Source organism: Oncorhynchus clarkii, chromosome 5 (genome assembly GCF_045791955.1).
Source record: "Oncorhynchus clarkii lewisi isolate Uvic-CL-2024 chromosome 5, UVic_Ocla_1.0, whole genome shotgun sequence".
Classification (NCBI taxonomy): Eukaryota; Metazoa; Chordata; class Actinopteri; order Salmoniformes; family Salmonidae; genus Oncorhynchus; species Oncorhynchus clarkii.
This window is the reverse complement of record NC_092151.1, coordinates 52,725,951-52,752,177: the sequence shown is the minus strand read 5'-3', so window position 1 is coordinate 52,752,177 and position 26,227 is coordinate 52,725,951. Positions and strand designations below refer to the sequence as shown.

The 26,227-nt window shown below is 40.8% G+C and overlaps 1 protein-coding gene across 2 annotated transcripts; it reads left to right on the top strand.

The window, feature by feature from the left end:
* Nucleotides 1–1,663: 1,663 nt before the first annotated feature.
* Nucleotides 1,664–26,227, top strand: LOC139408983 (E3 ubiquitin-protein ligase UHRF1). 2 transcript variants are annotated; one of them, XM_071153548.1, is made up of 17 exons: nt 1,664–1,787; nt 8,220–8,382; nt 8,485–8,751; nt 8,995–9,155; nt 9,518–9,733; nt 10,017–10,132; nt 11,365–11,551; nt 12,615–12,738; nt 13,282–13,389; nt 13,562–13,666; nt 13,963–14,069; nt 14,545–14,707; nt 20,415–20,552; nt 22,195–22,321; nt 22,473–22,627; nt 24,369–24,467; nt 24,576–26,227. In XM_071153548.1, exons 2-17 carry the CDS (start codon nt 8,230–8,232, stop codon nt 24,720–24,722), a joined length of 2,373 nt encoding a protein of 790 aa, XP_071009649.1. In that variant the 5' UTR covers nt 1,664–1,787; nt 8,220–8,229; the 3' UTR covers nt 24,723–26,227. The 2 variants fall into 2 exon arrangements, with proteins under 2 accessions (XP_071009649.1, XP_071009647.1); XM_071153546.1 differs by lacking the exon at nt 1,664–1,787 and adding an exon at nt 7,705–7,743.

The following is a 26,227-nucleotide window of genomic DNA, read 5'->3' as shown; positions in this document are numbered from 1 at the left end:
AGAAGTGTGGGTGAAAAATCTAGGATTTTGCCTGTGCTTAGCTCCATTCTGTTTTTTCTTATCCTGAAAAGCTCCCCAGTCCTTAATGATTACAAGCATACACATTACATAATGCAGCCATCACTGTGCTTGAAAATATGCAGAGGTATTTAGTAACGTGTTGATTTAGATTTACCCCAAACATAACTGTTTTCAGGACTCATGTTTTGGAATATTTGCATTCTGTTCAGGCTTCCTTTTCACTTTCTCAATTATGTTAACTGTAGTTACTCCACAATGCTTTCTCCTTTCACAGCCACTTAACGCTAACTGTTTTAACAGTCACCATTGTCCCCATGGTGAAATCCCTGAGCTGTTTCTTTCCTTTCCGGCAACTGAGTTAGGAAGGGCGCCTTTATCTTTGTAGTGACTGGGTATATTAATACACCATCCAAAATGTAATTAATAACTTCACGATGCTCAAATGGATATTCATTGTCTGTTTTTTTACATTTTATTTTGACCCATCTACCAACATGAGCAATTCTTTGTGAGGCATTGGAAAACCTCGTCTTTGTGGTTGAGTCTGTTTTGAAATTCACTGCTCGGCTGAGGGACCTTACAATTATCTGTACCTCATCTCTGTACATTGTCATTCAAAATCATGTTAAACACTTATTGTCCACAGTGAGTCCAGGCAACTTATTTTGTGACTTAAGAAAATACTTGTCTCGACAGTGACACATTTTAATTCAAAGGGTTTGAATACTTTCTGAAGGCACTATGTGTACATTTATTTTGCAAAGTTTGTGCACGCAATGCTGGCGGTTTGGCCAGCATGTTAGGACTTGGGAGACAAGTGGTTAGAAAGAGCCAATTATGTAATGCAGTGGTTAGTTAGAACAATGTAGAGCAGGATGTTGTCCTTTAAGACATGGTGAATGGTTTTGGTGCTAGGATGGACGAGAGGCATAAAAATCAAGAATAAAACAGAAGGAGAAAAAAAAGATTAAACTTTGTCCTGGTGGTACTTCCTTGCCACATTATTTGTCCTAGTAGTAACCTACAACAAACACTCATCCCGATCAACATCAAATGTTAGTCTACAAACACTTTCATTAAGAAACATTGTAGGTAAAAACGATTATGGGATATGTAAACTGTCCAATTTGATTAGTCTTTTATCTCATAACGTCCTGTGAACAACAACTGACTACTGTGTTCACACTTGGCACGATATTCTCCCGCCAAACTGAACTACGAGACAGGAACACTGGACGCATAACATCACGCGCCAGCAGCACATGGCTGTAGCAATCCCTAGCTAAACAGTTTTCTATGCTGAGCAAGGCTTCTATGCATTTTTTTTGTTAGATCTGACAAAAACTGCTATTTTAGTTTCTGCAATCTATCGTGTGGTGTCCAACTCCGATCGGTGTTCTCTCAGGCATAATGTGGCGATAGAACTTTGTTAAACACAGTCCGGTTTCTGTCTTTGATTGTACTGCAATTTACATAATCTCGCGCCAAATTATCGGAAGACAAGAGACCCTGGTTTCGCGCGCTGAGGCTAAACTCCGGACACAGTTTTGATTGACAGGCATTATAGCCCCTCAGAGAGCAAATCAGAAGTGGTAATAGCCAATAGTGAAACAAAGTTTTTTTTTTTGGCAGGCGGGGAATCACTGTTGAAGATTCTCATTGATTCAGTCCCCCTAAAAGCAGTCTATACAGAGGAGTTGTGTACGGATTAAGCTTGACGGTTTACTAAACGTAATTTAATTATCTACATTTGGAAGAAAAAACTGGTAATATAAATGTTTATACTTTGACAAGTTTGGTATTTTGAAAGTTGCTGGCTGAAACTTGGCACAGTGGATAAGCTAGCTAACGTTAACTTTGCTAACATTTGGTAGGGTGAATTCGAAATATTCTAGTTAAACTTTGTCGAGGGAAATGAACGTTAACGTTACATGCTTCACATTACTCACTAGGTACGTGTCAGTGTGATCAATGTAATAGTATTTAATTTGGTTACCTAGCGAGCTACTTCAACTCCACAATGTATTAGATACTAACCTTCGTTATGTTGTCGTGTTATCTAGCTACTGTAGCTAGGCTAATGTAACGTGGTGTGCTGTCAATGTCGATTACCACATCCACCAGTAGTCTGATTTAATCAGGCTATAACTACCTATGTAAGTACCAATTGTGTAGAACCGCCTGATTAAATCAGACTGCTGAAACTATTGCCTGATATCGTAAATGTTCCCTACAAGCCAGAATTTTAAATAAATCAATTTAAACGGCGCTCTAATGTTACATTACCGGTTATCTGTGCGGTTTCTCTTTCAGCTGCTCGAAATGAGACCATATCAACTGGAAAAAAATCTTTATGAAACTTTTTAGAGATCCTGTAGGTACAGTATATGGTTCGGCTTGGCACCGAGGTAGCCAGTAGTTCAGATCCGCTTGCTTACAGCAGCACTAGGGTCGGACAGGTTTCCTGTGTAGAATAAGACCCCACGGAACCAGCAGCAAGATTTGGCTTGGAAAACATACCCCAATCCAGGGATAATAAATGCGTTGCACCCAGAATTGTCCCGTTGTCCCAACTGTTGCACCGAGAAGATTGAAGGACTGCTAATTTAAAAAAAAAATAAAGTCTGCCCACAGTAGTTGCTGCTCAACTCCACTGAAAATTGGGGAGTTTTATTGGCTACCAACAGAATGGAGCAGAGACCAGGCTTTGAAAATTCAGCTGCGACTACATCGATTTGCATAAGGTCAATACTTTAACAAAATGTTATTATGAAATGCTTACCGTGAACCCATGTTTGTCCTCTGTAGTTGAGAGCCTTCCTTTGCTGAAATCAGTACTTTTCTTTTTTTCAATGAACGTTACATGGAACCCAAACCGGCTGCGCACGTGCACCATCATGCATAAATGTATTTTGTCCCCCCACACCAAACGCAATCACGACACACAGGTTAAAATATCAAAACAAACTCGGAACCAATTACATTCATTTGGGGACCGGTTGGAAAGCATAAAACTTTTATGGCAATTTAGCTAGCTAGCTTGCACTTGCTAGCTAATTTGTCCTGGGATATAAACATTGAGTTATTTTACCGAAAATGCACAAGGTCCTCTACTCCGACAATTAACCCACACACAAAACGGTCAACCGAATCTTATCTAGTCATCTCTCCTTCCAGTCCCCACGTGGGTATAACCAATGAGGAGATGGCAAGTGGGTACCTGCTTCTAACTAATGAGGTGGTAGAGGCAGGACTTATAGCGTGATCTGCGTCAGAAATGGAACTGACTTCTATTTTAGCCCTTGGCAACGTAGATGCTTGTTGGCATGCACAGTGGGTGCAATAATTGAATAATATAGGTTTCAACATTTATTTTGCAACGCTCGCCCACTCGACGCGAGCGGTGTAGTCAGCCTGTTAGTGCTATCATTTTGAACACATGCACCTAAATATTTTCCTGTTTTTATTTGGGTGCCCGCAGGGGGGAAAAAATGTTTCATTGCTAACAATTTATATTATTAATACCTCAAATATTGTGCTCCTTTTTATTTTTGCTCTTACATTTTCAACTTAGCTCCTTGTAAAAAATATATTTTAAAGGCAGCGTAGAACCCTGCAACTGTTTCATTGTTGAGATAAAATTGACACATGCGCATTTGCGCTTAATTCCACAAAGCCTGGTCTCTGCTCCACTCCGTTAGTTGAGTTCATCAATCTTACTTCACCGTGGAGTTTAGTCGGCTAGTGTTATATTGGATATTCGGTTTTCTCTTGTCAAAAGCAATTAAACCAAGCATGCCATGAACATTGTATATTCTGAATCAGGAGGATGGAGAACAATTTTTTAAATCTTATAAAAAAATCAAATTCACACGTCGTTGTTTCGATCCCCAGATTCAGAACATACCATTTTCATGGTCATGTCATGCTTGGTTCAATAGCTATTGATGAGAGGGGAACCAACTATCCAAATTTAATTTGACCTCGGTGCCAATATATGAACCATACCTACTGGCTCTCTTAAGTCAGGTAAACAATAATTTCCTGTAGATATTTTGAGCTGCTGAAGATCAAACTGCACAGACACAACAGGTGGAATAAGTTTGAATAAAATTATTATATATTTTTAAACGTTCTGGCTTGTAAGGTACAATTTTGCAGCCATTTGTTTTATATAGAAATTCTGTGTTACAGCCTGATTTAATCAGACTAGATGTGTGGGTGCTAGCCGCTTCTAGCTAGTTAGCTTCTGAATTTCAATGGCTACCCATTAGCTGTTAGGTAGTATGACTAGCTAGTTAACATATAACTAAATTAGCTTAACTTACTAAGATAGCTAGGTAGCTAATTGCAAAATTGTTTGTTTTCGCCAGCTATGGAGATATTACTTGCAGATTGTAATATTCACTTGTATAGCTAGCTACGCCAATAGGCAGGTAGCCTAGCGGTTAAGAGCTGATTTGAAATCCCGAGCAGGCAAGGTGTAAAAATCTGCCATTGAGCATGGCAGTTCTGCCCAACAACTGCTCCCCGGACACCGACGACATGTATGTTAAGGCAGCCCCCCACACCTCTCTGATTTAGGGGTAGGGTTAAATGCAGAAGACATATTTTGGTTGAATGCATTTTTGTATCCCCTTTCCCTAACCAGCCGAGAAAGCAAATGGCGCGCTTTCTTGAAGCATACATAAAATTCCCTGGTTGAGATATTTAAATAGCTAGCTACTTATAATTAGGTTGGCGCACAATTGGACCAGCGTCGTCCGGGGTAGGCCGTCATTGTAAATAAGAATTTGTTCTTAACCGGCTTGCCTAGTTAAATAAAGGTTACACTACACTGACCAAAACATTATTTTGTTGGCTTTTACACGTGTCCCCATTACCAGTAAAACATAATCAATACCTATTTCTTTCACTTACTTGCTGTTTCGTTGTTCATTTGTTCTGTTTCATTCTCAATCATGATTTCTATGGAACACCGTTTGGGTCTTTGCGTGTCAAAAAAATATACTATTTAACACTGTTTGACATGCCAAATAACACTGTTTGACGTACCAAATAACACCTGAATATGACTGCACGTCACTAATAATTTAAGTGCGTTCATAATTTTTTCCTTTAGTTATTACAGTGTAATCAATCACTCATATTTCATGTCATGCTATGATGCTGGTAAAGTTGTCTCGTGCATCTACAGTGCTGATATTTTTTTTAAATAAATCCCTCCCACTTGCCGAATTCTTTGCTTTTGTTTTCCTTAAGACGTCGGTGGGCGGCGCCGCAAGGGTCGTCAGCAAAATGGGACACCTGGGCATTGGTGTGTCCCGTGTGAACAAAACCTAACTGGCCAAGAAACACGAGGATAAAGTTACACTGTAATAGACTTTCTTGTCAATTCAAGTAACTTATACCTTAAGAAAAAAAAAAGTCCCCAAATTATCTGACCACCTGCCAACATGGCTGATGAAATGGACATTCTTACGCGCCAATGATTAGTCTGTTACCTGCATTTAGCGGGTGTTAATTTCCAACCCTGTGTGTGCCCCATCCTAGCGCCACCAGCTGACCAGAGGAAACTAGCCTCCTCCCAGCTGAACACTAAGCTCGCTAGCTAATGTAAAATAAAACAAATGGGCTGTCAAATATACCTTATGCTGGGTGTGCACTACACAACTTTCAATCTTAACATCGCTGAGCCTCATATTAAACGGCTTTCTTTCCTAAACCATGTGGCACAGACGGGTCCCACCACAAGATTCTTAATTTGGTTGTGAAGATTCTTGATACTACGCTGTTTCGCAAAAACAATGTCATTGTTAGCGTAGCTAGAACGAGATGTGGCTCAAAAGCAAGCCTCATAAATGTTTTCAGTCAGACATTCACACTTGCCAGAGTTGCACCATCTAACCAACATTTTGAATTGATTAACATTGCTTGTGAACTTCAGCGCTGTAACGATTTTGATACTTTAGTTAAAGGCAAGCGCATAGGCTACTAGTACTAGCAGGGCATAAAATTAACTCCTGCCAAATGCAGGTAGATTTATTTATTGGCGTGCAAGAAAGTATATTTCACCCACCATGTTGGCGGGTGGTCAATTTGCAGGGCTCTACAGTGCAAGTATTACATTTGTGAATATAAAGTAAAATATGAGCATGTGCGAGTTAGTGTACTAAAAATGCTGCAGTAGCTGGCTTCCTAGTATAAATGCTGTTTTTGTTACATAGTGACTAATGGCATAAAAATACAAATCCTACAACCCAACGGGCGCGTTAACGTTGCCTGGCAGGGGAGCAGTGAAGAACGGATCATTTTTGGGGGGGCGTTGCGCACAGGCATAAAATGTGTATTTTACTCAAGTTTACAAAGTGAAACTTTGTCCTTCTGTTTCTCGGATTTTTACATTTTTGTTCAAGATTTCTTGTTTTAGAAACATTACAATGTTTGATCATTCTTTTTAGTTTGGTGCAAAATATTTTGCCTGGTTTAAAGATCTGCGTGGCTGGTAGAATGTATATATTTTATCTACCTGCCACAGTGGCTGGTGGACCAAACCGTTTATTTAAGGCCCTGAGTTTGTCATCGCTCATGCTCAAGTCTACACATTCTGTGTGTTGCGAAACGTCATTTCACTGGCTTCTTCTCTGGCGAGCTCTCACCACCAATAGTAATAGTGCCTACAAAAAGACGTCAACTCCACCACGGCTCGTTGGTCAATTCTTATGGGGAACTTAATGTTTTTATTGTTGATCAGGTCTGTGGTAAACACCGGCTTAGGAGATCTTAAGTTTTGTACTATGAGATCATCAGCTAGTGTCACTTGTGAATTTTGAAGCATTTGTAATCAAAACATGCACAAAGGCTTCATAAAGGTCATGTTAACTGACTAATATCTCAGAACAAAACCTATAAGATCTAAGCATGTGTTAACCTCAGACCTTATTTTCAGCGTTTATCCCAAAACCCCATTTTCTCATTCATTTACCCCATAGGAATGGCTGAATGAACCAGAGATTGCTGTGCCCCGAGTAGGGTCCCAAAATCATGTAGTGTACGCTGTACTTAGCTTATGTTGTAGTTTCGAGTCAGTAGTTATGTTTAGGCAGGGCAAGTCCGTTTTGGTGATTTCAGGTATCATAAAAATGTGTCACAGTATGTTTTTTGAAAATATTTTTTTACCAGATTGAAGTACAGTACCATTTGGAAATGTTAACGTTCAATTTATAGTCCTAAAACCTAAGTTAAATGTTGCTGCCGCTGCTTCCCGTTGACAAGACATTTAGATAAATAGCCCAATGTCAAAACAGTTTAATGTGTCAAAATCAATATGTACAAAGTTTGATATATTAAAAACATAAAATGTACTATCTACACATGTTTTTAAAAAAAAATAAAAAAAATTGTGACTTTTAAGCAAGTCGGTTAAGAACAAATTCTTATTTACAATGACGGTCTCCCCCAGCCAAACCCTAACCCGGACGACGCTGGGAGAATTGTGCGCTGCGTGGTCAATCTGACGTGTGCATTGGCCTTGCAGAGTTTATGGTGCAGAAGTCAGGGCATCCATAGGACTTGTGTTTTGCACAGCAGCGCTGTTGTCAAGGAAGTGAGTTTGTGTTTATTCCCGACCTCCCGCCCCCACCCATCGTCAACCAATCATGTCAATGCGGAGCTATACGGAGCCCTCCGCATTAAGAAATCTCAGAGGCGCACGGAGATGAGGTACGCAGCTCAATTTGGCCTCTGCATGCCTCCGGAGGCTCCACAATTGTCACACCCTCCATACAAAGCCATTTTTGGGTCAAGCATAAATTGGCAGTTAATGTGTTGAAACAGTGTGCTTAACATTGTCAGGAAGTGAAGCCACATTGTTTGTTTGATACAAGGATGGGGTTGCAGTAGCTGCATTTAAAAGGGGTAGGAGTGGCTTAGTAATCCAGTTTTCCACACTGTATTAAAATCAGTATGGCATGTTTGTTGAATGTTGATTTGCCTTGTCATTGGGAATTGAAATTACTTGGAAGCCTTTCTTTACTGACATTGATCCACTTGGTCAATGGTATTAATCAATAGTTGGCACAGTAATACAGTACTCAAAGGAAAGAAGTGGAGAAACATTGAACGACACTGCTTTTTCAACTCGAGTGTATTAGATGCCATGCTGCTGTTAACCCACAGTTTGGCTCCTTTCTGCACAGGGCAGCTGCAATGTGGATTCAAGTGCGCACCATGGATGGCAAGGAGACTCATCGGATTGACTCACTGTCCAAGCTCACCAAGGTGGATGAACTGCGCCTCAAGATCTCGGAGCTCTTCAAGGTTGAGCCAGAAAGACAGAGGCTCTTTTACCGGGGCAAGCAGGTGTGGCAGATGACTACTTTTCTGTTTCAATTCAGTTACAACAGAGTTGCTGGGGTCCTTACTGATCATGTCTGAATGTGTATGTTCTGTGTCTGATCCCAGATGGAGGACAGCCACACCATCTTTGATTACAACGTGGGGCTGAATGATATAGTGCAGCTCCTTGTTAGACAGGCTACGCCCCCTGCCGCTGTCCTCAAGAGCAAGGACAAAGAAGCCGAGCTCTCTGACTCTGACTCTGGCTGTGGCTCGGCACAGAGCGAGTCGGACAAGAGCTCGACCCACTCTGAGGCAGAGGTGCAAGCAGCCGGAACCTCTGCCCAAACAGACACACCAGACCTGGTCGACCCGGGATTTGGCTTTTACAAGGTAAACATGGAGCATCTCTACAAGGATGAATATTTGCTGTATTGGTATCATTTGATGGAGTGAAAGGATGCTTTTAACTGGATACATGTAAAATGGTAAATCTGCTTCAATATTGTAGAGCCTTCTTGAATTGGCGTTGCATCTATTGTGAAAAGTCTTAATTTTAAATTGCAATACAGATGTTTAATCCGTGACAGTAGCATTGCATGGGTCACTTTACAATATCCATTTTTTTTTCTTCAGATTAATGAGTTTGTTGACGCCAGAGACTTGAACATGGGCGCCTGGTTTGAGGCCCAGATTGTGAACATTACAAAGACCACAAAGACACCTGGAGAGGAAGAGGGCTCTGACTCTAAACTCGGCGAAGAGGAAGTTATTCACTACCATGTCAAATATGAAGAGTGAGAACTTCATGTATTCCATATTTTAAAGATCTGTTTGGAGACATTATGCCTCATTGGTGACATTTGACAGTTACCCATAATGAACAATAGAACATTTGTGCTTGATAATTTGCACATTGCTCTGCCACATTGCAAGCAAAACAAGTGTAAGAACCGGAGGAACATTGAAATTAACAATTACTCGCATTGTTTGTTTCCAGCAGTCAAGGCCCTCAGAATTCAAACACCTTATTTGACCTGCTTCTGTTCTCTCCCGATATGTCAATCATCTTACAAAAGCCCCATTATGTAGGAAGCACCTGCTGTGTGTCTGAACTGAATACTGACACTGCCTATGTCTGTGTGGTCTCTCTCTCTAGCTACCCAGAGAACGGAGTGGTGCCTCTGCAGTCCAAGGATGTACGCCCACGCGCCCGCACAGTCTACCAGTGGCACCAGCTGGAGGCGGGCATGGTGGTCATGGTAAACTTCAACCCAGACGAACCCAAAGAGCGCGGCTACTGGTACGACGCCCAGATCCAGAAGAAGAGGGAGACACGCACTGTGCACGAGATCTACGCCAAAATACTGCTGGGGTAATATAATTGGCTCTGTTAGTCTCCGCTGTAAACCCCTTCCCCTTAAAGGGTCATATCATGATGGTAATGGCATTAAAGGAGTTCAGTGACTCATCTGATTGTATGGTGTGTTCTAATGATTTGTTGAAATTCATAGATGACTTGTTATACAGTATTGATACATCTACACCGTATGGTTTGTACTTTAGCATTATGTTAATGTCAAAGTTTTGCCATTTTATATAATTGTTTTGCATATTAGGACCATGAAGGGTATACCTAGAGTTCATGTTTATTTCAGGGTTGCCGGTGACTCCCTAAACGACTGTCGCATCATGTTCTTGACTGAGATCTACAAAATCGAGGAGCCTGGAGCCTTGGATGGATCCGGAGCGGGATCTGATAGCCCATTGAAAAGTAAGTTGGAGCTGTTTGCAGGGCTTTAAATAAAATGTAATTGGTAGCAGTTTAAAGTTAGGAGCACAACAATTTAGGAGTACCAGATATAAAAATAAGAATTGATTGAGATACAGCCTGTATTTGGGCCTATATGAATTCAAGCTACTTTTGAAGCCCTAGAAAGGAATTATAAAAGCTAAAATGTTGCTACGAATACCTTTCATTGAGTACAAAGTACTTTGTTGAATATTAGGTTCCTACAATGTGTAAAAAGCAGTATTTCCTATTGAGATGCATTAAATTGTTCCCGGTCTCTAATTGTCAAGTTTGAGTGAAGACATGCAAGGGATCTGACGGCTTTCTATGATCGTTGATCTCCTGAAAAGAAGCAATATCTGAATACCAAATCACCCCCTTTCCCTTCCCCCTCGGCCCTCCATTTGTGCGTTCGATCGCACCTCCGCCATATGCACAAGTGTCCCAAAGCTGAAGGTCTAGGGGCTAATTACACTCTCCAATAGCCACTTCGACCATGCCAGCAAGGCTGCAGGCTCCAGAGCAAAGTGCTATCCCAACATGCACCGCGACATGTTTTGGAGTTTGCGCAATTTCATGCAGAAGAATTGAGGTGTGCCTAATTATGATGCGTGTGTTTGTCTGATTTCGAGGCTTGACACACAAAACACATTTGAAATGTAATGTTTTATCTGTTGCTGAGGCTTACATCTTGTAAAACGACGGAATTCTGTTAATTGTATGTGAATAATTGAATAATTGACTTTCGCCCAATACACCGGTACAATGATACGCAATAGTTTCTATTTCATCACATACAGTCCATCTCTAGTCTGTTACCCGTGTAGAGTCAGTGAGTGCATTTATCGGACTGATTTTCATGAAGGATGAGAGTGCATGTAAAGCACATGCAAAATTGTGAACATTTCCAAGACTCTGCAAGTAGGCTGTAGTTTAACAGTGGTGTCAGATGTTAGAAAAGGACAAGACGCTATTGTTACCATAGAAACTCTGGGATTAATGTAGACAAGGTTCATGATGCATAAGATGCATGCTAGTTGCCATGGCTGCACACCAACCTCTTAGTCTTAGTGGTTTACAAAGTACGTAACATATTTTGTATGCTTAATTGCATACATCTAGTATACTGGTGCAGTTCTTACAGTACGGGTTACAGGACCTGTTTTAAAGATGAGTAAAAAGGCTGACGTTCTCTTTGATCCTGCTCTCTCCAGGGTCAAACGGACCCGAGTGCAAACACTGCAAAGATGACCCCAAGAAGAACTGCCGCTGGTGCAACTGCCATGTATGTGGCGTGAAGCAGGACCCGGACAAGCAGCTGCTGTGTGACGAGTGTGACATGGCATTCCACATCTACTGCCTCAACCCCCGACTGACCAGCCTCCCCGATGACGACGACTGGTCAGTATAGACCCATTTCCCTGCCGCGTCTTGAAAAGTTGCGCGCAGGTTCCGGGCTTCAGAAAAAGCAGTGGATACGATCAGATGCAATTTCAAAATTGTCCACTGTTGATACAGTCCCAAAATGTTTGCATGTCAGCAAATCTAGTTTTCAAGATGTAGAACTTTCAAAATGCTAATTCTCATAGCCAGCGTGATGTCTTTTGCGTCATATGATGCAAAACTCCCCATACCGGCTGTATTTCTGCCTGCTTGAACGGCAATGGCTCAAATGCAAATGAAAACATGAAATGACCCTGGGAATCGACAGAACATTTGAGAGAATCACAAAATATATAACATTCAAAATGCAGCATACAGACCTTTCATAATACATAAGGTGTCACAGTATCTTTACACTTGATTGCTGACGTGCAAAACATTTTTAGGACCGTATCAACAGTGGACTAATGAAACCAAAACCTGAAGAGTTTGAGTGGAATCTTTAAGTTTGTCAAGCTCCCGACCTTAGCACAAGCGATCCTGCTACAGAGCTTTTTGGTACCGTTCTTGAAGTCTGTTTGTAAACACAAATTGGTCTAAACTACAGTACAGTCTGGGCTGGTATTCTGTCCGTCTGGCCGTTGCCAGCTTCTAGTGCTGCTTATGTGATGGTCATAGTCATACCAATGCGTCAGATGGCACTTAAACTGTCTCTAATTGGAGTTTGAGGTGAGAAAGTGATGGTTTCTTCAAGCTGCTTTGATTTGGCCATTTTGAGTCGAGCTTTATCAGCTTTCTATCGTGAGCACAAGTCATTGGTGTACTGTCCAAATGACTTTTTGTCAGAACACCCATGGATGCTTGTGTAGCTCTCCCTGGTCTCCAAAGCTGTGCTACAGTGAAGTGTGTTCTGTTTCCACTGCATTGGTGGAGCTGTATTCAGCGGACCAGCACAACTCTTTCCTTTGCCACTATTAACTCTCCACATGTGTGATGCAGTGGTTTTGAAATTGCATCACACATTTTGGCTGTTCTGTTGTTGCCTGCTTGTTCTGATCTGTATTTATTTCAATACCTCTAGGTATTGTCCTGAGTGCCGCAACGATGCTAGTGAGGTGGTGCTAGCAGGAGAGAAACTCAAGGACAGCAAGAAGAAATCCAAGATGGCGTCCGCCAGCTCAACCAGCCAGAGGGACTGGGGAAAGGTAAGGGCTTTTAGAAATGGTGCTGTGGGCGTACCTCTTAGTGGGAAAAAGTACATTGTCTGAATAACTGTACTTGCTTTCTAAATAGTAGGCATTTTGAGTATGTGAAAAAATAACGTTTTATAGTATGTGACATTTTCAAAAATTTACATTTTAAATGCCAGGTGGTCATACACAATCCGGCTTTTCATCTAGTTGAATTCGTTACACACTCTTGAGGAAGAGAATCCTTGTTTGAGACCCACGTGTGTCTGACAACAGGCGAGGGGATGCGCTGTGCTAAACTGAAAGAATTGCGGGAATCAACGCAATTGAGCATTAATGATGCATTCTCAGTAGGATGAGCTTAGTATGCTGATATTTGTTGCGTACTCCATTTGTTTTTACTAAACAGTGTTCTAAATAATTTTGTACAATTAGTATACAATTTAAGTAGGCAAGCTAGATTTCAGACACGGCCACTGTCACACTTCTAAACATGGCATAGATTTGTTGTTAGTTGAGTACATTCCTGTGTTTTTACACTACCTCTTCTCCTATCAGGGCATGGCTTGTGTTGGCCGCAGCAAGCAGTGCACCATTGTCCCTTCCAACCACTACGGCCCTGTCCCTGGCGTCCCGGTCGGAAGTATTTGGAAGTTCAGGGTCCAGGTGAGTTGCTGCCTTTTTGCAGTAGGCTGAAAAGGAAAGCGATAACGGCAGTATTTTTTGGGATAATGTACCCCCAAAAAATGAACATAATTTGACCAAAATAATTTTTCAATGACTAGGTCCTGGTAGGTTGTCCGCTGACATTTTCGCTCCTCTGTTTTTGTTTTGGCAGGTGAGTGAGTCTGGTTGCCACAGGCCACATGTTGCTGGGATACACGGGAGGAGCAACGATGGAGCTTACTCCTTAGTGCTGGCTGGGGGCTATGAAGACGACCAGGTATTTAGACTATCTTCCATATTGCACATCACAGGAGGCTGCCGACGAGAAGACGGCTCATAATAATGGCGTGAATGGTATTAAACACATGGAAACATGTTTGTTCGACACCATTCAATTTATTCCATTCCGGCCATTGCTATGAACCAGTCTTCTCCAATTAAGGTGCCACCTGTGGTGCACATGTACATCTATTACAAGCCCCCCCTCCCCACGCCCAACATTGTAGCTGCAGGGATGGAACACCATAAGCATGAAAGGTCACTGCACTAACGCTGGTTTTCAATTGGTCCCAGGATGACGGCAACGAGTTCACCTACACCGGCTCTGGAGGGCGAGATCTGTCTGGCAACAAGAGGACAGCCGAACAGTCGTGTGATCAGAAGCTCACCAATATGAACAGGTTGGTAAGCAAAACTAATCAGATCTCTTTGCACAGAGAACACCCACGGATGCTTGTGTAGCTCTCCCTGGTCTCCATATCTGTGCTACAGTGAAGTGTGGTTACCTCTGCATTGGGGGAGCAATCTTCTCTCCTACATGTATTCAGCGGACCAGGACAACTCTTTCCCAAGCCACTAACCTTGTGTATGTATGGGTGATGCAGTAGTTTTGTATGAGGGGGATATTGGGGATATTCCGATGGCCGGGCTTATTGGCTTTGCATGTCTATGCCTCTTTTGAGCACTGGTTTGTGACTGTTTTTAACAGTCATTACTTGTTCTAACAATTCACCTTTTTTATTGATTTGCTAGAATGCAATGATTCAAATAGGACACGTCTTATGTTTAAACTGTGAGTGTTTATTTGATGATTCACTGCAGTCCACAATTTGATTCATTCAAATGAGACTCAATCTTAATTTGCCTGTGACCCAGGGCTCTGGCTCTGAACTGCAACGCATCGGTGAACGAGAAGGATGGGGCCACGGCAAAAGACTGGAAGGCAGGCAAGCCGGTCAGGGTGGTGCGCAGCTCCAAGGGCCGCAAACACAGCAAGTTCAGCCCGGAAGATGGCAACCGATACGACGGAATTTACAAGGTGGGAATTCCAGTTTTTTTATGTTTCATGTGAAATTAAGTTCCATTAGGCTTGGGCAGTATACTGGGGTATTTGGCCGTCACCTAATTATTTGAAGTTAATATATTTTAATATTTGAAGGTACGTTAAGTTAATACCTTGTGCAGTACGTAGAGATGAAGCAGGTTCGTTCTTAATTTCACCTGTCACATTACTTTACAATATGAAGCTTACCGTAGTTCCCCAGAACAGTTGAGCCAGTAAAATGTTTGTAAATAGCACGGCGGGATCTGGTCCATAGCGTTCTATAGCCATCGGCGAGTCTCTGTTGAATTCAATTCACTATTAAATGTTTGCTGTCAGATATCTTATGACTTTCTGCCAGAAGTCAAAGAGCTCTGGATTTCTTCCCTGTGCTTCCTGCTAGTGTTTTTCTTTTTTCTTCTTCAGAACAGCATAACTTTATTCATTTGCACAATTTCTCATTCACTTTCACTTGTAAATGTCCACACTCACTGACAATTACATTTGGTAGCTACTAGCTTTGCTTTTATAACTGAGCTGGCTTTGCCTGTCTTTGAAATTAATTTGTTAGTGTTTGCTCGTTAGCATTTAGCTAACAGTGGCTGTGATTTCACTATTCGTTGGTAATTTTGTTAGCATTCAGGTAAGTCCCAATGGGCTTTTTTAGCGCCCCCTTGTGTGCTATGCTGGTAATACCGTGAATTCCTGGGATGAGAAAAGAACTAAATGAAAATAAAATGTTATGTCACTTTTTTTATTTTTACCTTTATTTAACTAGGCAAGTCAGTTAACCCCTAACTCCCCATCCCGGGTCCGGGAGCGTAATCATCGACTGACACTAATTAGCATAACGCAACGGACATAAATATTCCTAGAAAATATTCCTATTCATGAAAATCACAAGTGAAATATATTGAGACACAGCTAAGCATTTTGTTAATCACCCTGTCATCTCAGATTTTCAAAATATGCTTTACAGCCATTTGTGTAAGTTTATCGATAGCCTAGCATAGAATTTTGTCCAGCTAGCAGCAGGCAACCTTGTCACAAATCAGAAAAGCAATCAAATTAAATTGTTTACCTTTGATGAGCTTTGGATGTTTTCACTCACGAGACTCCCAGTTAGATAGCCAATATTCATTTTTTCCAAAAATATTATTTTTTTAGGCGAAATAGCTCCGTTTGTTCTTCACGTTTGGCTGAGAATTCGCCCGGAAATTGCAGTCACGAAAACGCTGAAAAATATTCCAAATTAGCTCCACAATATCAACAGAAACATGGCAAACGTTGTTTATAATCAATCCTCAAGGTGTTTTTCAAATATCTATTCGATAATATATCCACCGGGACAATTGGTTTTTCAGTAGGACCGATTGGAATAATGGCTACCTCTGTATTTTACGCGAGAGCCATCATGTGACCACTTTCTCAGGCTTTCGCCTGCAATATCAGTTCTGTTATACTCACAGACAATATTTGTACAGTTTTGGCAACTTTAGAGTTTTCTATCCTAAGCTGTCAATTATATTCATATTCTAGCATCTTGTCCTGACAAAATATCCCGTTTACTACGGGAATGTTATTTTTCCAAAAATGAAAATACTGCCCCCTAGTCACAAGGTTAACCAGTTATGCATTAGTGGGCACTCTTTTAATTTTTGGATAAAAAAAACGTTCCCGTTTTAACCTCTTACTTCTACCCCTTCCTTTTTCGAAAATTCTGTTAAAAATCGCGCAACTTTTCAGCGTCCTGCTACTCATGCCAGGAATATAGTATATGCATATGATTAGTATGTGTGGATAGAAAACACTCTGAAGTTTATAAAACTGGTTAAATCACGGCTGTGACTATAACAGATCGTGTGTTTCATTGAAAAACGCAAGAAACTGCTCTCTGAAAGCTAAAAATAATTTCCATAAGTCACTTCCACCAGTTATTAAAAGAGAACAGAATTTAATGGCGATCTGCCTGAAATTCATACAAATTCCGCACGATGGCGCCATTGTCCTAATTTTCAATTGAATTAATTGTTGGAAAATCCTTCTATCTGACCTGCAGTTTCCCAGTCTTCACCCGGATGCAGTTGAGGGAGATATTAGAAGCCATTGTTTTTGCAAGTGAAGACCTATTGAAAAGACATCGCCCTGTAATCATTTTGATAGATTATAAACGTTTACTAATACCTAAAGTTGGATTACAAAAGGATTTCGAAGTGTTTTGTGAAAGTTTATCGTCGACTTTTTTAATTTTAAAAAATTACGCAGCGTTTAAAAACGATGATTTTTTCTGAATGACACAGATCCCATACAAAGCTATTTTGGGTATATATGGACCGATTTAAACGAAAAAAAGACCCAATAGTGATGTTTATGGGGCATATAGGAGTGCCAAGAAAGAAGCTCGTCAAAGGTAATGAATGTTTTATATTTTATTTCTGCGTTTTGGGTAGCGCCGGCTACCGCAAAATCTGTTGTTTACGTGTCGAGCTGGCATTTTGGGGGGTGCATGCTATCAGATAATAGCTTCTCATGCTTTCGCCGAAAAGCATTTTAAAAATCTGACTTGCTGGCTAGGTTCACAACGAGTGTAGCTTTAATTCAATACCCTGCTTGTGAATTTTGATCAAAGATTGAGTTGTAACGAGTACATTTAGCATTTAGCGTAGCGCATTTGCATTTCCAGGGGCATACTTGAGACGTCTGCGTCTCAAGTATGGTAAAGATATTTTGTCACGAAAAGATGCTCGACTATGCATATAATTAACAGCTTTGGAAAGAAAACACTCTGACGTTTCCAAGTCTGCAAAGATATTATCTGTGAGTGCCACAGAACTGATGCTACAGGCGAAACCAAGATGAAATTTCAAACTGGAAATGCCCCAGATTTTGAAGGCGCTGTTTTCCAATGTCTCCTTATATGGCTGTGAATGCGCAAGGAATGAGCCTACGCTTTCTGTCGTTTCCCCAAGGTGTCTGCAGCATTGTTACGTATTTGTATGCATATCATTGGAAGATTGACCATAAAGAGACTACATTTACAGGATATAGACACCTTCTTGCGACTCCAAACCCGTATCCGGGAGCGTAATCATAGCCTCAAGCTCATTACCATAACGCAACGTTTCCTATTCATGAAAATCGCAAATTAAATAAATATATTGAAACACAAGCTTAGCCTTTTGTTAACAACACTGTCATCTCAGATTTTCAAAATATGCTTTTCAACCAAAGCTACACAAGCATTTGTGTAAGAGTATTGATAGCCTAGCATAGCATTAAGCCTAGCATTCAGCAGGCACCATTTTCACAAAAACAAGAAAAGCATTCAAATAAAATAATTTACCTTTGAAGAACTTCGGATGTTTTTAATGACGAGACTCTCAGTTAGATAGCAAATGTTCATTTTTTCCAAAAATATTATTTGTATAAGAGAAATAGCTCCGTTTTGTTCATCACGTTTGGCTAAGAAAAAAACCCGAAAATGCAGTCACTTACAACGCCAAACTTTTTTCCAAATTAGCTCCATAATATTGACAGAAACATGGCAAACGTTGTTTAGAATCAATCCTCAAGGTGTTTTTCACAATTCTATTCGATGAAAAATCATTCCTGGTAGTGGGTTTCTCATCAGAGGCAAACGGAAAAATACTGCAGCTGGAGATTATGCAATAATTGCGACGGAGGACACCAAGCGACCACCCGGTAGATGTAGTCTCTTATGGTCAATCTTCCAATGATATGCCTACAAATACGTCACAATGCTGCAGACACCTTGGGGAAAACGTGGAAAAGGTAAGCTGACTCCTAGCTCCTCCACAGCCATATAAGGAGTCATTGCCATGAGGTGGTTTCAAAAAATGCGGCACTTCCTGATTGTATTTTTATCTGGGTTTTTTCTGTAACATCAGTTCTGTGGCACTCACAGACAATATCTTTGCAGTTTTGGAAACGTCAGTGTTTTCTTTCCAAAGCTGTCAATTATATGCATAGTCGAGCATCTTTTCGTTACAAAATATCTTGTTTAAAACCTGAACGCTTTTCATCCAAAAATTAAAATAGCGCCCCCTAGTTATAAAAGGTTAAAGTGACTGCATAGATGATAACAGAGTAACAGAAGCGTAAAAGGGGTGGGCAATGCAAATAGTCTGGGTAGCCATTTGATTTGAACACTTGAACCTAGACTTAGTGCTCCGGTACTGCTTGCCGTGCGATAGCAGAGAGAACAGTCTATAACTAGGGTAGCTGGAGTCTTTGACAATTTTTAAGGCCTTACTCTGACACTGCCTGGTATAGAGGTCCTGGATGGCAGGAAGCTTGGCACTATGGTGTTTGTTTTGTCCAGGTGGGAAAGGGCAGTGTGGAGTGCAATAGAGATTGCATCATCTGTGGATCTGTTGGGGTGGTATGCAAATTGGAGTGGTTCTAGGGTTTCTGGAATGATGGTGCTGATGTGAGCCATGACCAGCCTTTCAAAGCACGTCATTGCTACAGACGTGAGTGCTGCTGGTTGGTAGTCATTTAGGCAGGTTACCTCAGTATTCTTCGGCACAGGGACTGTGTTGGTCTGCTTGAAACATGTTGGTATCACAGACTCAAGACGGGGAGAGGTTGAAAATGTCAGTGAAGAGACTTGCCAGGTTGTCAACGGATGTTCGGAGTACATGTCCTGGTAATCAGTTGACCTGTTTAAAGGTCTTGCTTACTGTAATAGTTTGCAAGCCCTGCCACATCCGCTGAGCATCGTAGCCAGTGAAGTATGATACAATCTTAGTCCTTTATTGACGCGTTGCCTGTTTGATGGTTCGTCGGAGGGCATATTGGGATTTTTTTTATCAGCTTCCGGGTTAGCAACAGCTCTACCCTTTTAGCTCAGTGCGGATGTTGCCTGTAATCCATGGCTTCTGGTTGGTGTATGTACGTACAGTCACTGTGGATTACGTCATCGATGCACTTATTGATGAAGCCAATGACTGATGTGGTGTACTCAATGCCATCGGATGAATCCCAGAACATATTCCAGTCTGTGCTAGCAAAGCAGTCCTGTAGCTTAGCATCTGCTTCATCTGACCACTTTTTTTGTATTGACAGTCACTGGTGCTTCCTGCTGTCATTTTTGCTTGTAAGCAGGAATCAGGAGGATGGAATTATGGACAGATTTGCCAAATGGAGGGTGAGGGAGAGCTTTTTCTCTCTTTTCCCCCTCTGGTTGCACATTGAACATGCTGGTAGAAATGAGGTAAAACGGATTTAAGTTTCCATGTATTAAAGTCCCCGGCCACTAGGAGCGCCACCTCTGGGTGAGCGTTTTCCTGTTTGATTATGTCCGTATACAGCTCATTGAGTGCGGTCTCAGTTCCAGCATCTGTTTGTGGTGGTAAATAACAGCTATGAGAAATATAGATAAACTCTCTTGGTAAATAGTGTGGTCTACAGCTTATCACGAGATTCTCTACCTCAGGCGAGCAAAACCTTGAGACTTCCTTAGATATCGTGCACAAGCTTTTGTTTACAAATGTGCATTAACGCCACCCTTTTTCTTACCAGAAGCTGCTGTTCTATCCTGATTTTTTATTTTTATATATTAATAAAATTAATCTTTGTCGGTTGTCATTATGTCTTGTCTCTATTAGTCACATTTTAATACCAAGTGTAAATGGCATCTCCGTTCCATGCTGACTAAACAAAATGCCTGTCTCTTTTCCAGGTGGTGAAATACTGGCCAGAGAAGGGCAAGTCTGGCTTCCTCGTCTGGAGGTATCTGCTTAAACGAAATGATGACGAGCCAGCGCCATGGACCCGGGACGGCAAGGAACGCATCAAGAAACTGGGACTCACCATGCAGGTAAAGCGACATGGATTGTCTATTATGTAGCTTTTTCGGCGACCTGACACAATTTACATAGAAATGTGAGTTATAGATCTCATTGATAGCAAGTCTTAATTTTAAAAAATGTAAGCGTGTCTTTCGGTTTTGTACACCAGCTGAAAAATATATATATATATATTTTTTTGAAGAGACATAACAATACTTAGGTGCCGATATGTTTTGTGATTTGGTGTTCAAAACATTTATTAGGTACACACCTCTTAGTACCAGGTCGGACCCCCCCTTTGCCTCCAGAACAGCCTGAATTCTTCAGGGCATTTTACAAGGTGTTGGAAATGTTCCACCGGGATATTGGTCCATGCTGATGCTGTGGCATCGCACAGTTGCTGCAGATTGAATGGCGGTACAGGCATGCTGTGAACATCTCATCCCAAAGATACTCTATTGGGTTGAGGTCTGGGGACTGCGCAAGCCACTCAAGTAAACTGAACTGACAGCTTTGGACAGAAAACACTCTGACGTTTCCAAGTCTGCAAAGATATTATCTGTGAGTGCCACAGAACTGATGCTACAGGCGAAACCAAGATGAAATTTCAAACCGGAAATGCCCCAGATTTTGAAGGCGCTGTTTTCCAATGTCTCCTTATATGGCTGTGAATGCGCAAGGAACGCGGTCATGTTCCAGGCAACTTTTTTCAGCTCCTCAATTGTCCAGTGTTAGTGATCATGTGCCCACTGGAGCCGCTTTTTAGTTTGTATCTGATAGGAGTAGAACCCGTTGTGGTCTTCTGCTGCAATAGCCCATCCGTGACAAGGATCGGGTTGCGTGTTCCAAGATGCCGTTTTGCAAAGCACCGTTGTACTGTGCCGTAATTTGTTGGTTTGTGGCCCGCCTGTTAACTTGCACAACTTTTGCCGTTCTTTCGACCGCTCTCATCAACGAGCTGTTTATGCTCACAGGACTGCTGCTGACTGGAGTTTTTTTTTGTTCGTCGCACCATTAATCGGTAAACCTTAGCTACTGTCGTGCGTGAAAAGGTCAGGAGGGTGGCCATTTCTTAGATGCTGGATCCGGCGCACCTGGCACAGACGATCATATCACGCTCAATGTCTCTTAGGTGACTCGCTTTGTCCACTCTTGTGTTTTAATCGAACAATAACTGAATGCCTCTGCTTTGTAGCAAGACACGGTCATGCGACTGTCTGTAGGAGTGATAAATTGAACAGGGTGGTGTATCAAAAAGAAAATACACTCACCTGTCTGCTGCAGAGAATTACTTTTGACCAGTCGTGGTAGTAAAAGTACTGAACATGTTCGCTAACTATTTAAAAAGATGGTGAACAAGCTACAGGATGAGAACTTTGACGCAGGTATAGCCCACGCTACCTAGCTATTTATTTTTTTGCAAATTGGTACTTGGAGTCAAATATCAATATCGTCATAACTATAATTTTATAGAATTTAAATATTTGTTCTAATAATATTGTTTATCCCAACCACACAACGGTTTAGATTGTACCATGATTCACATACATTTCTTGTTTTGTGACTAACTGAAATTAGGTGAATGTGAGTTTTTTTGCAACCAGGTATTAACTGTAGCTCAGGTTATTATGCAATTTAAGCTCTTGTTTTGAGGAATATGTTTGGTTTTAGTATCCAGAAGGCTATCTGGAAGCCCAGGCTGCCAAGGAGAAGGAGAAGGAGAACAAGGAGAAGGAGAACGAGGAGGTAACTGAAACACCCACCAAAGGGAAGCGGAAAAGAAAGTCTCAGTCTAATGGTGAGTGACTTCTTTAAAGTAGCTCTATAATTATCTTTAACCACACAAGACACTGGTAGAGTTCAGATTTCCAACTGCGAATACAGCTGCAAATGTTTTAATATAATAATTTAACATGTCTTCTGACACACTGGTGGCGTTTTTGTTGCAGAAGCTGAAGAGAAGTCATCGCCAGCTAAGGGCACTCCCAAGAAGATGAAGTTGGAGGCTTACAAACTGACTAAAGAACAGAAGGACTGGATCAAGGACGACGAGCCCAACAGGAAGGTGTGGGACGAAGCCATGGAGTCTCTGGACCTTGGCCCGGTAAGAAAAGCCTTTCCAGATTTCACATTATTGGAATTTATGCCAATGCAAAGCCAATTGGTCTTTGTTGTGACCATCTGAACTAGGGTTATCACGATACATGTGCCACTATACTACTAGACCAGATTTTCCTTAACAAAGCAATCTAAGCTCTTATGTTCCTTATGTAAAATATTGTGTGCTATAGCTTGCGAAATAAACATGTGACTGGGTGATAAGGCAGTTTTTTTCCATCATTAGGACTGTTCAAGTAATTAAGTCTGCTTTATTTCCTTTTCTTCCTAGTATTGCGATACGGATATCTGTAGAACACTAATGCGAACCTTGTAATGCTGGTTCTTTTGATTATCTTCATCACTACACCAATATAAGCTTAGGTGGTGGTGTATTAAAGCATGCAGGTAGAGCGACATGGATCACCCTGTAAAATGTCCAATATGTCACTTTTTTAGGGTGACTAAATTTGCATGGAAATAATTGTCTTGGATCTGTCGTTCTCATTTAAATGAAGTCTAAGAAGCAGTAGATCTGTTCTATATGCACTATTTCTATGCTGTCTTTCTGTTTTGTACACAAGCTGAAAATACAATAACTGGTTATGGAAAATATATTTCACAGCAGTTTAGATATGGTGTACAATGATTCTCTACACCAGGGGTCTCCAACCTTGTTTTTTAAAATTTTTTATAATGGTTAATTATCCATATTTGGCCTGACAGGCCCCATCAGTTTCTTGTTATTATTTTTTGTGGTTTGGGATAAACATTTTACTCATTTGTAGAGGATCAACAAATGGATGTTCTGAGTCCATGTCAAATGCTTAAATTACATCAAAAGACAATTTTGGGGTCTGTAAAAACAAATACATTTGGCTTTGTGTAATTCCCCTTTAATTGCGAATCTAGAAAGAGAGGAATGTGTTGGTTTTGATGTTTATGTTGGGCGTCACGTCATAGCAGAGTTTGTAAAACCAAAGGCCGCCCAGTGGATACAAATAATCATAATATAGTTCTCAAGTAAGCCTACTCTGCAGTTAACATTTAATTAAGGCGCTCAAGTGGCGCAGAGGTCTAAGGCACTGCATCTCAGTGCTAGAGGCGTCACTACAGACACCTTGGTTCCAATCCCGGCTTTATCACAACTGGGCGTGATTGGGAGTCCCATAGATCGGCACACAATTGGCCCAGCGTCGTCCGGGTTTAGCCGGTGTAGGCAGTCATTATAAATACATTTGTTCTTAACTGACTTGCCATATTGAAATAAAGGTTAAATCAAAAATATTAATGTTTTTGGGGAAAGTTTGTCTGCCCACAAGACGGTTATCATTAGCATTGCTAACTGGCTACAAAAGGAGTGGTAAACAAATGCGCGCACCAAACAGACATGCAGATACTGTTACGGTTAGCTTTTTTAAGCCAATAGTGGCTAACCAGGGGTTGGATAATGGAAATGTGGATATGTTTGGAAAGTAGCCGGGAGCTTTATGTATATGACAGTTTGTGATGGAATAAAATGGGGGAGAAAAATAAGGTGGATCTACCTGTTGGAGACCCCTGCTCGCTACATTATACTTGCTTGTTTTGTCACAAACTGAAATTAGGCTAACTATCAGAATTTTAGCAACCAGGAGGAAATGGCATGCATAAAAATACTTTTTGTTTTTCAGCTTCTTAATGTCTCAATCTCCTCACTTACTATGGTTTGGGTACTAGGTACTTAACAGTTATTTTTGCATTTCCAGAAATTCCTGAGCAAAGTCGAGGAGGTTTTCTTGTGTATATGCTGCCAAGAAGTGGTATTTCAACCTATCACCACTGAGTGCCAACACAATGTCTGCAGGGTAAGTTGATCTTTGTTAGCCTTGCACTGAGATTTTTCCTTTCCTTCCATAAAGAGCAATACAAATTTAGCAAGAGGTATTGAAAGGTGCATTTTTCATTTATTTTAGGAATGCCTTCAGCGGTCTTTCAAGGCAGAGGTGTACTCTTGCCCAGCATGCAGGCACGATCTGGGCAAAAACAACCCAATGAGTGTCAACAAACCCCTCCAAGCCATTCTCAACCAGTTCTTCCCAGGATACAGCAGTGGACGGTGATAACTCGTTCCAGCTGCTTGACCAGCATGTGGACTACATGAACTATGAGGGAAGTTAAGCAGTACAGGCAAAAACAAAAAACTTTTCTAATATAATTAGCAAATGTAAAACGCTGTCTGTTTGGTCGCTGAAATGCCACCCCATCTTCTCCAGTCCTATTTGTAACGAACTGTAGCTATGAAACTGCCTTGATCAAATGTATCTAACGTTCTTCTGTAACAATGCATTTTAACTTAACTTGCCAAAATCAATACTCAAGTTTAATTCCTTCAAGCACATGCAGTTTTAAGATGTATATGATATGGATACTTCGCAGAACACTTTGTAATAGATTTTAATCAATTGCATACATTTGTATTTAGAAAACACTCCCTTTATAGAATGTATGTTTTATATTCTAAGTTTTATGTCCAATAGTACTGTTCCTAGCTCATGTATTTCATAAGCGAAGCACAACTGATAAATCCGTTGCAACCCTGTTTTGAGAAAATGTCCTCCATATCCCGGGCTTGAGTGAATGTCCTGATCTTAGATTGTGCCTGCCATCGCTCAATGGCTTGTTTTACATGTAACATCACGTGTTGCTGCGTCCTTAACAACTTGTGCTTGAGTACATGCCTGTGGGCTAGGATTTGATATTGAACCCTAAAGTTATTCTATTTTCTATAGAAATGATTTAGTTGTGGTGTATGTGATCATTTTATGTGTTGAATGAATTAACATTCCAGCAATGTACGTACTTTAAAATGTATGTTTACTCTTTCAAAAACTTTTTGTCATTTATTTTGCCATGTGTTATCTGATGGAGTTGCTGAACATTTGATTTAAATTTGAGCAGAGCAAAAATACTCCACAGAAACGTATACCTTTCACTAATCTATGAAATGGCAGATTTTTCTATTTTGTAGTTATTTCCTAGTTGTAAAATGTATGTCACCTTAACCCTTTAACTGCGGTCTAAGCACACATTTTCCATCTGAACAAACCCAAAGATGTAGAACCTGTAACCATTGTAGGGTTGAGCACAATTCGCCGTTTAGGTGTGCCACAACCTTTTGATTCATGGCAGGGCTGTGGAAAACATCTAGCTCTGTTGAACTTGACCGTAGTGGTTCAACAGAAAAATATTTAAGATCCAGAAATTTAATTTGGCTCAATTTCATATTTCTGCTTGTGTTTTATTGCAAAATGAATGCCAGTAGCTGCAGATGTTAGTAATATCCCAAATATTTACAACATTTGCATAGACTGGAAATGTATATTTTCAAATTGTATATTTTTTAGCACATGTTTTAGTTGTTTGTAGTTTTAGAAGTAACTTGCTTGCACATGGTTTCCCAAGTGCAGAATTTTCCAATACATCTTCAACCTTTTTTATCAAATAAAAATTGCAAAATTGAAATGTTACTGAGATATAAAGAATATAAATGGTGCCTTTTGTTAAATATTATGATTACTGTTGGGTTTTTTGTGTTGTTTTTTACAATAAATGCATAGAGAACTAA

Bases quoted from the DNA above. Each gene is read 5' to 3' on its own strand.
- LOC139408983 (XM_071153546.1), top strand. The intron at 8,752-8,994 runs GTAAACATGGAG...TTTTTTCTTCAG, and splicing joins CGGGATTTGGCTTTTACAAG to ATTAATGAGTTTGTTGACGC. The intron at 20,553-22,194 runs GTAAAGCGACAT...GTTTGGTTTTAG, and splicing joins AACTGGGACTCACCATGCAG to TATCCAGAAGGCTATCTGGA.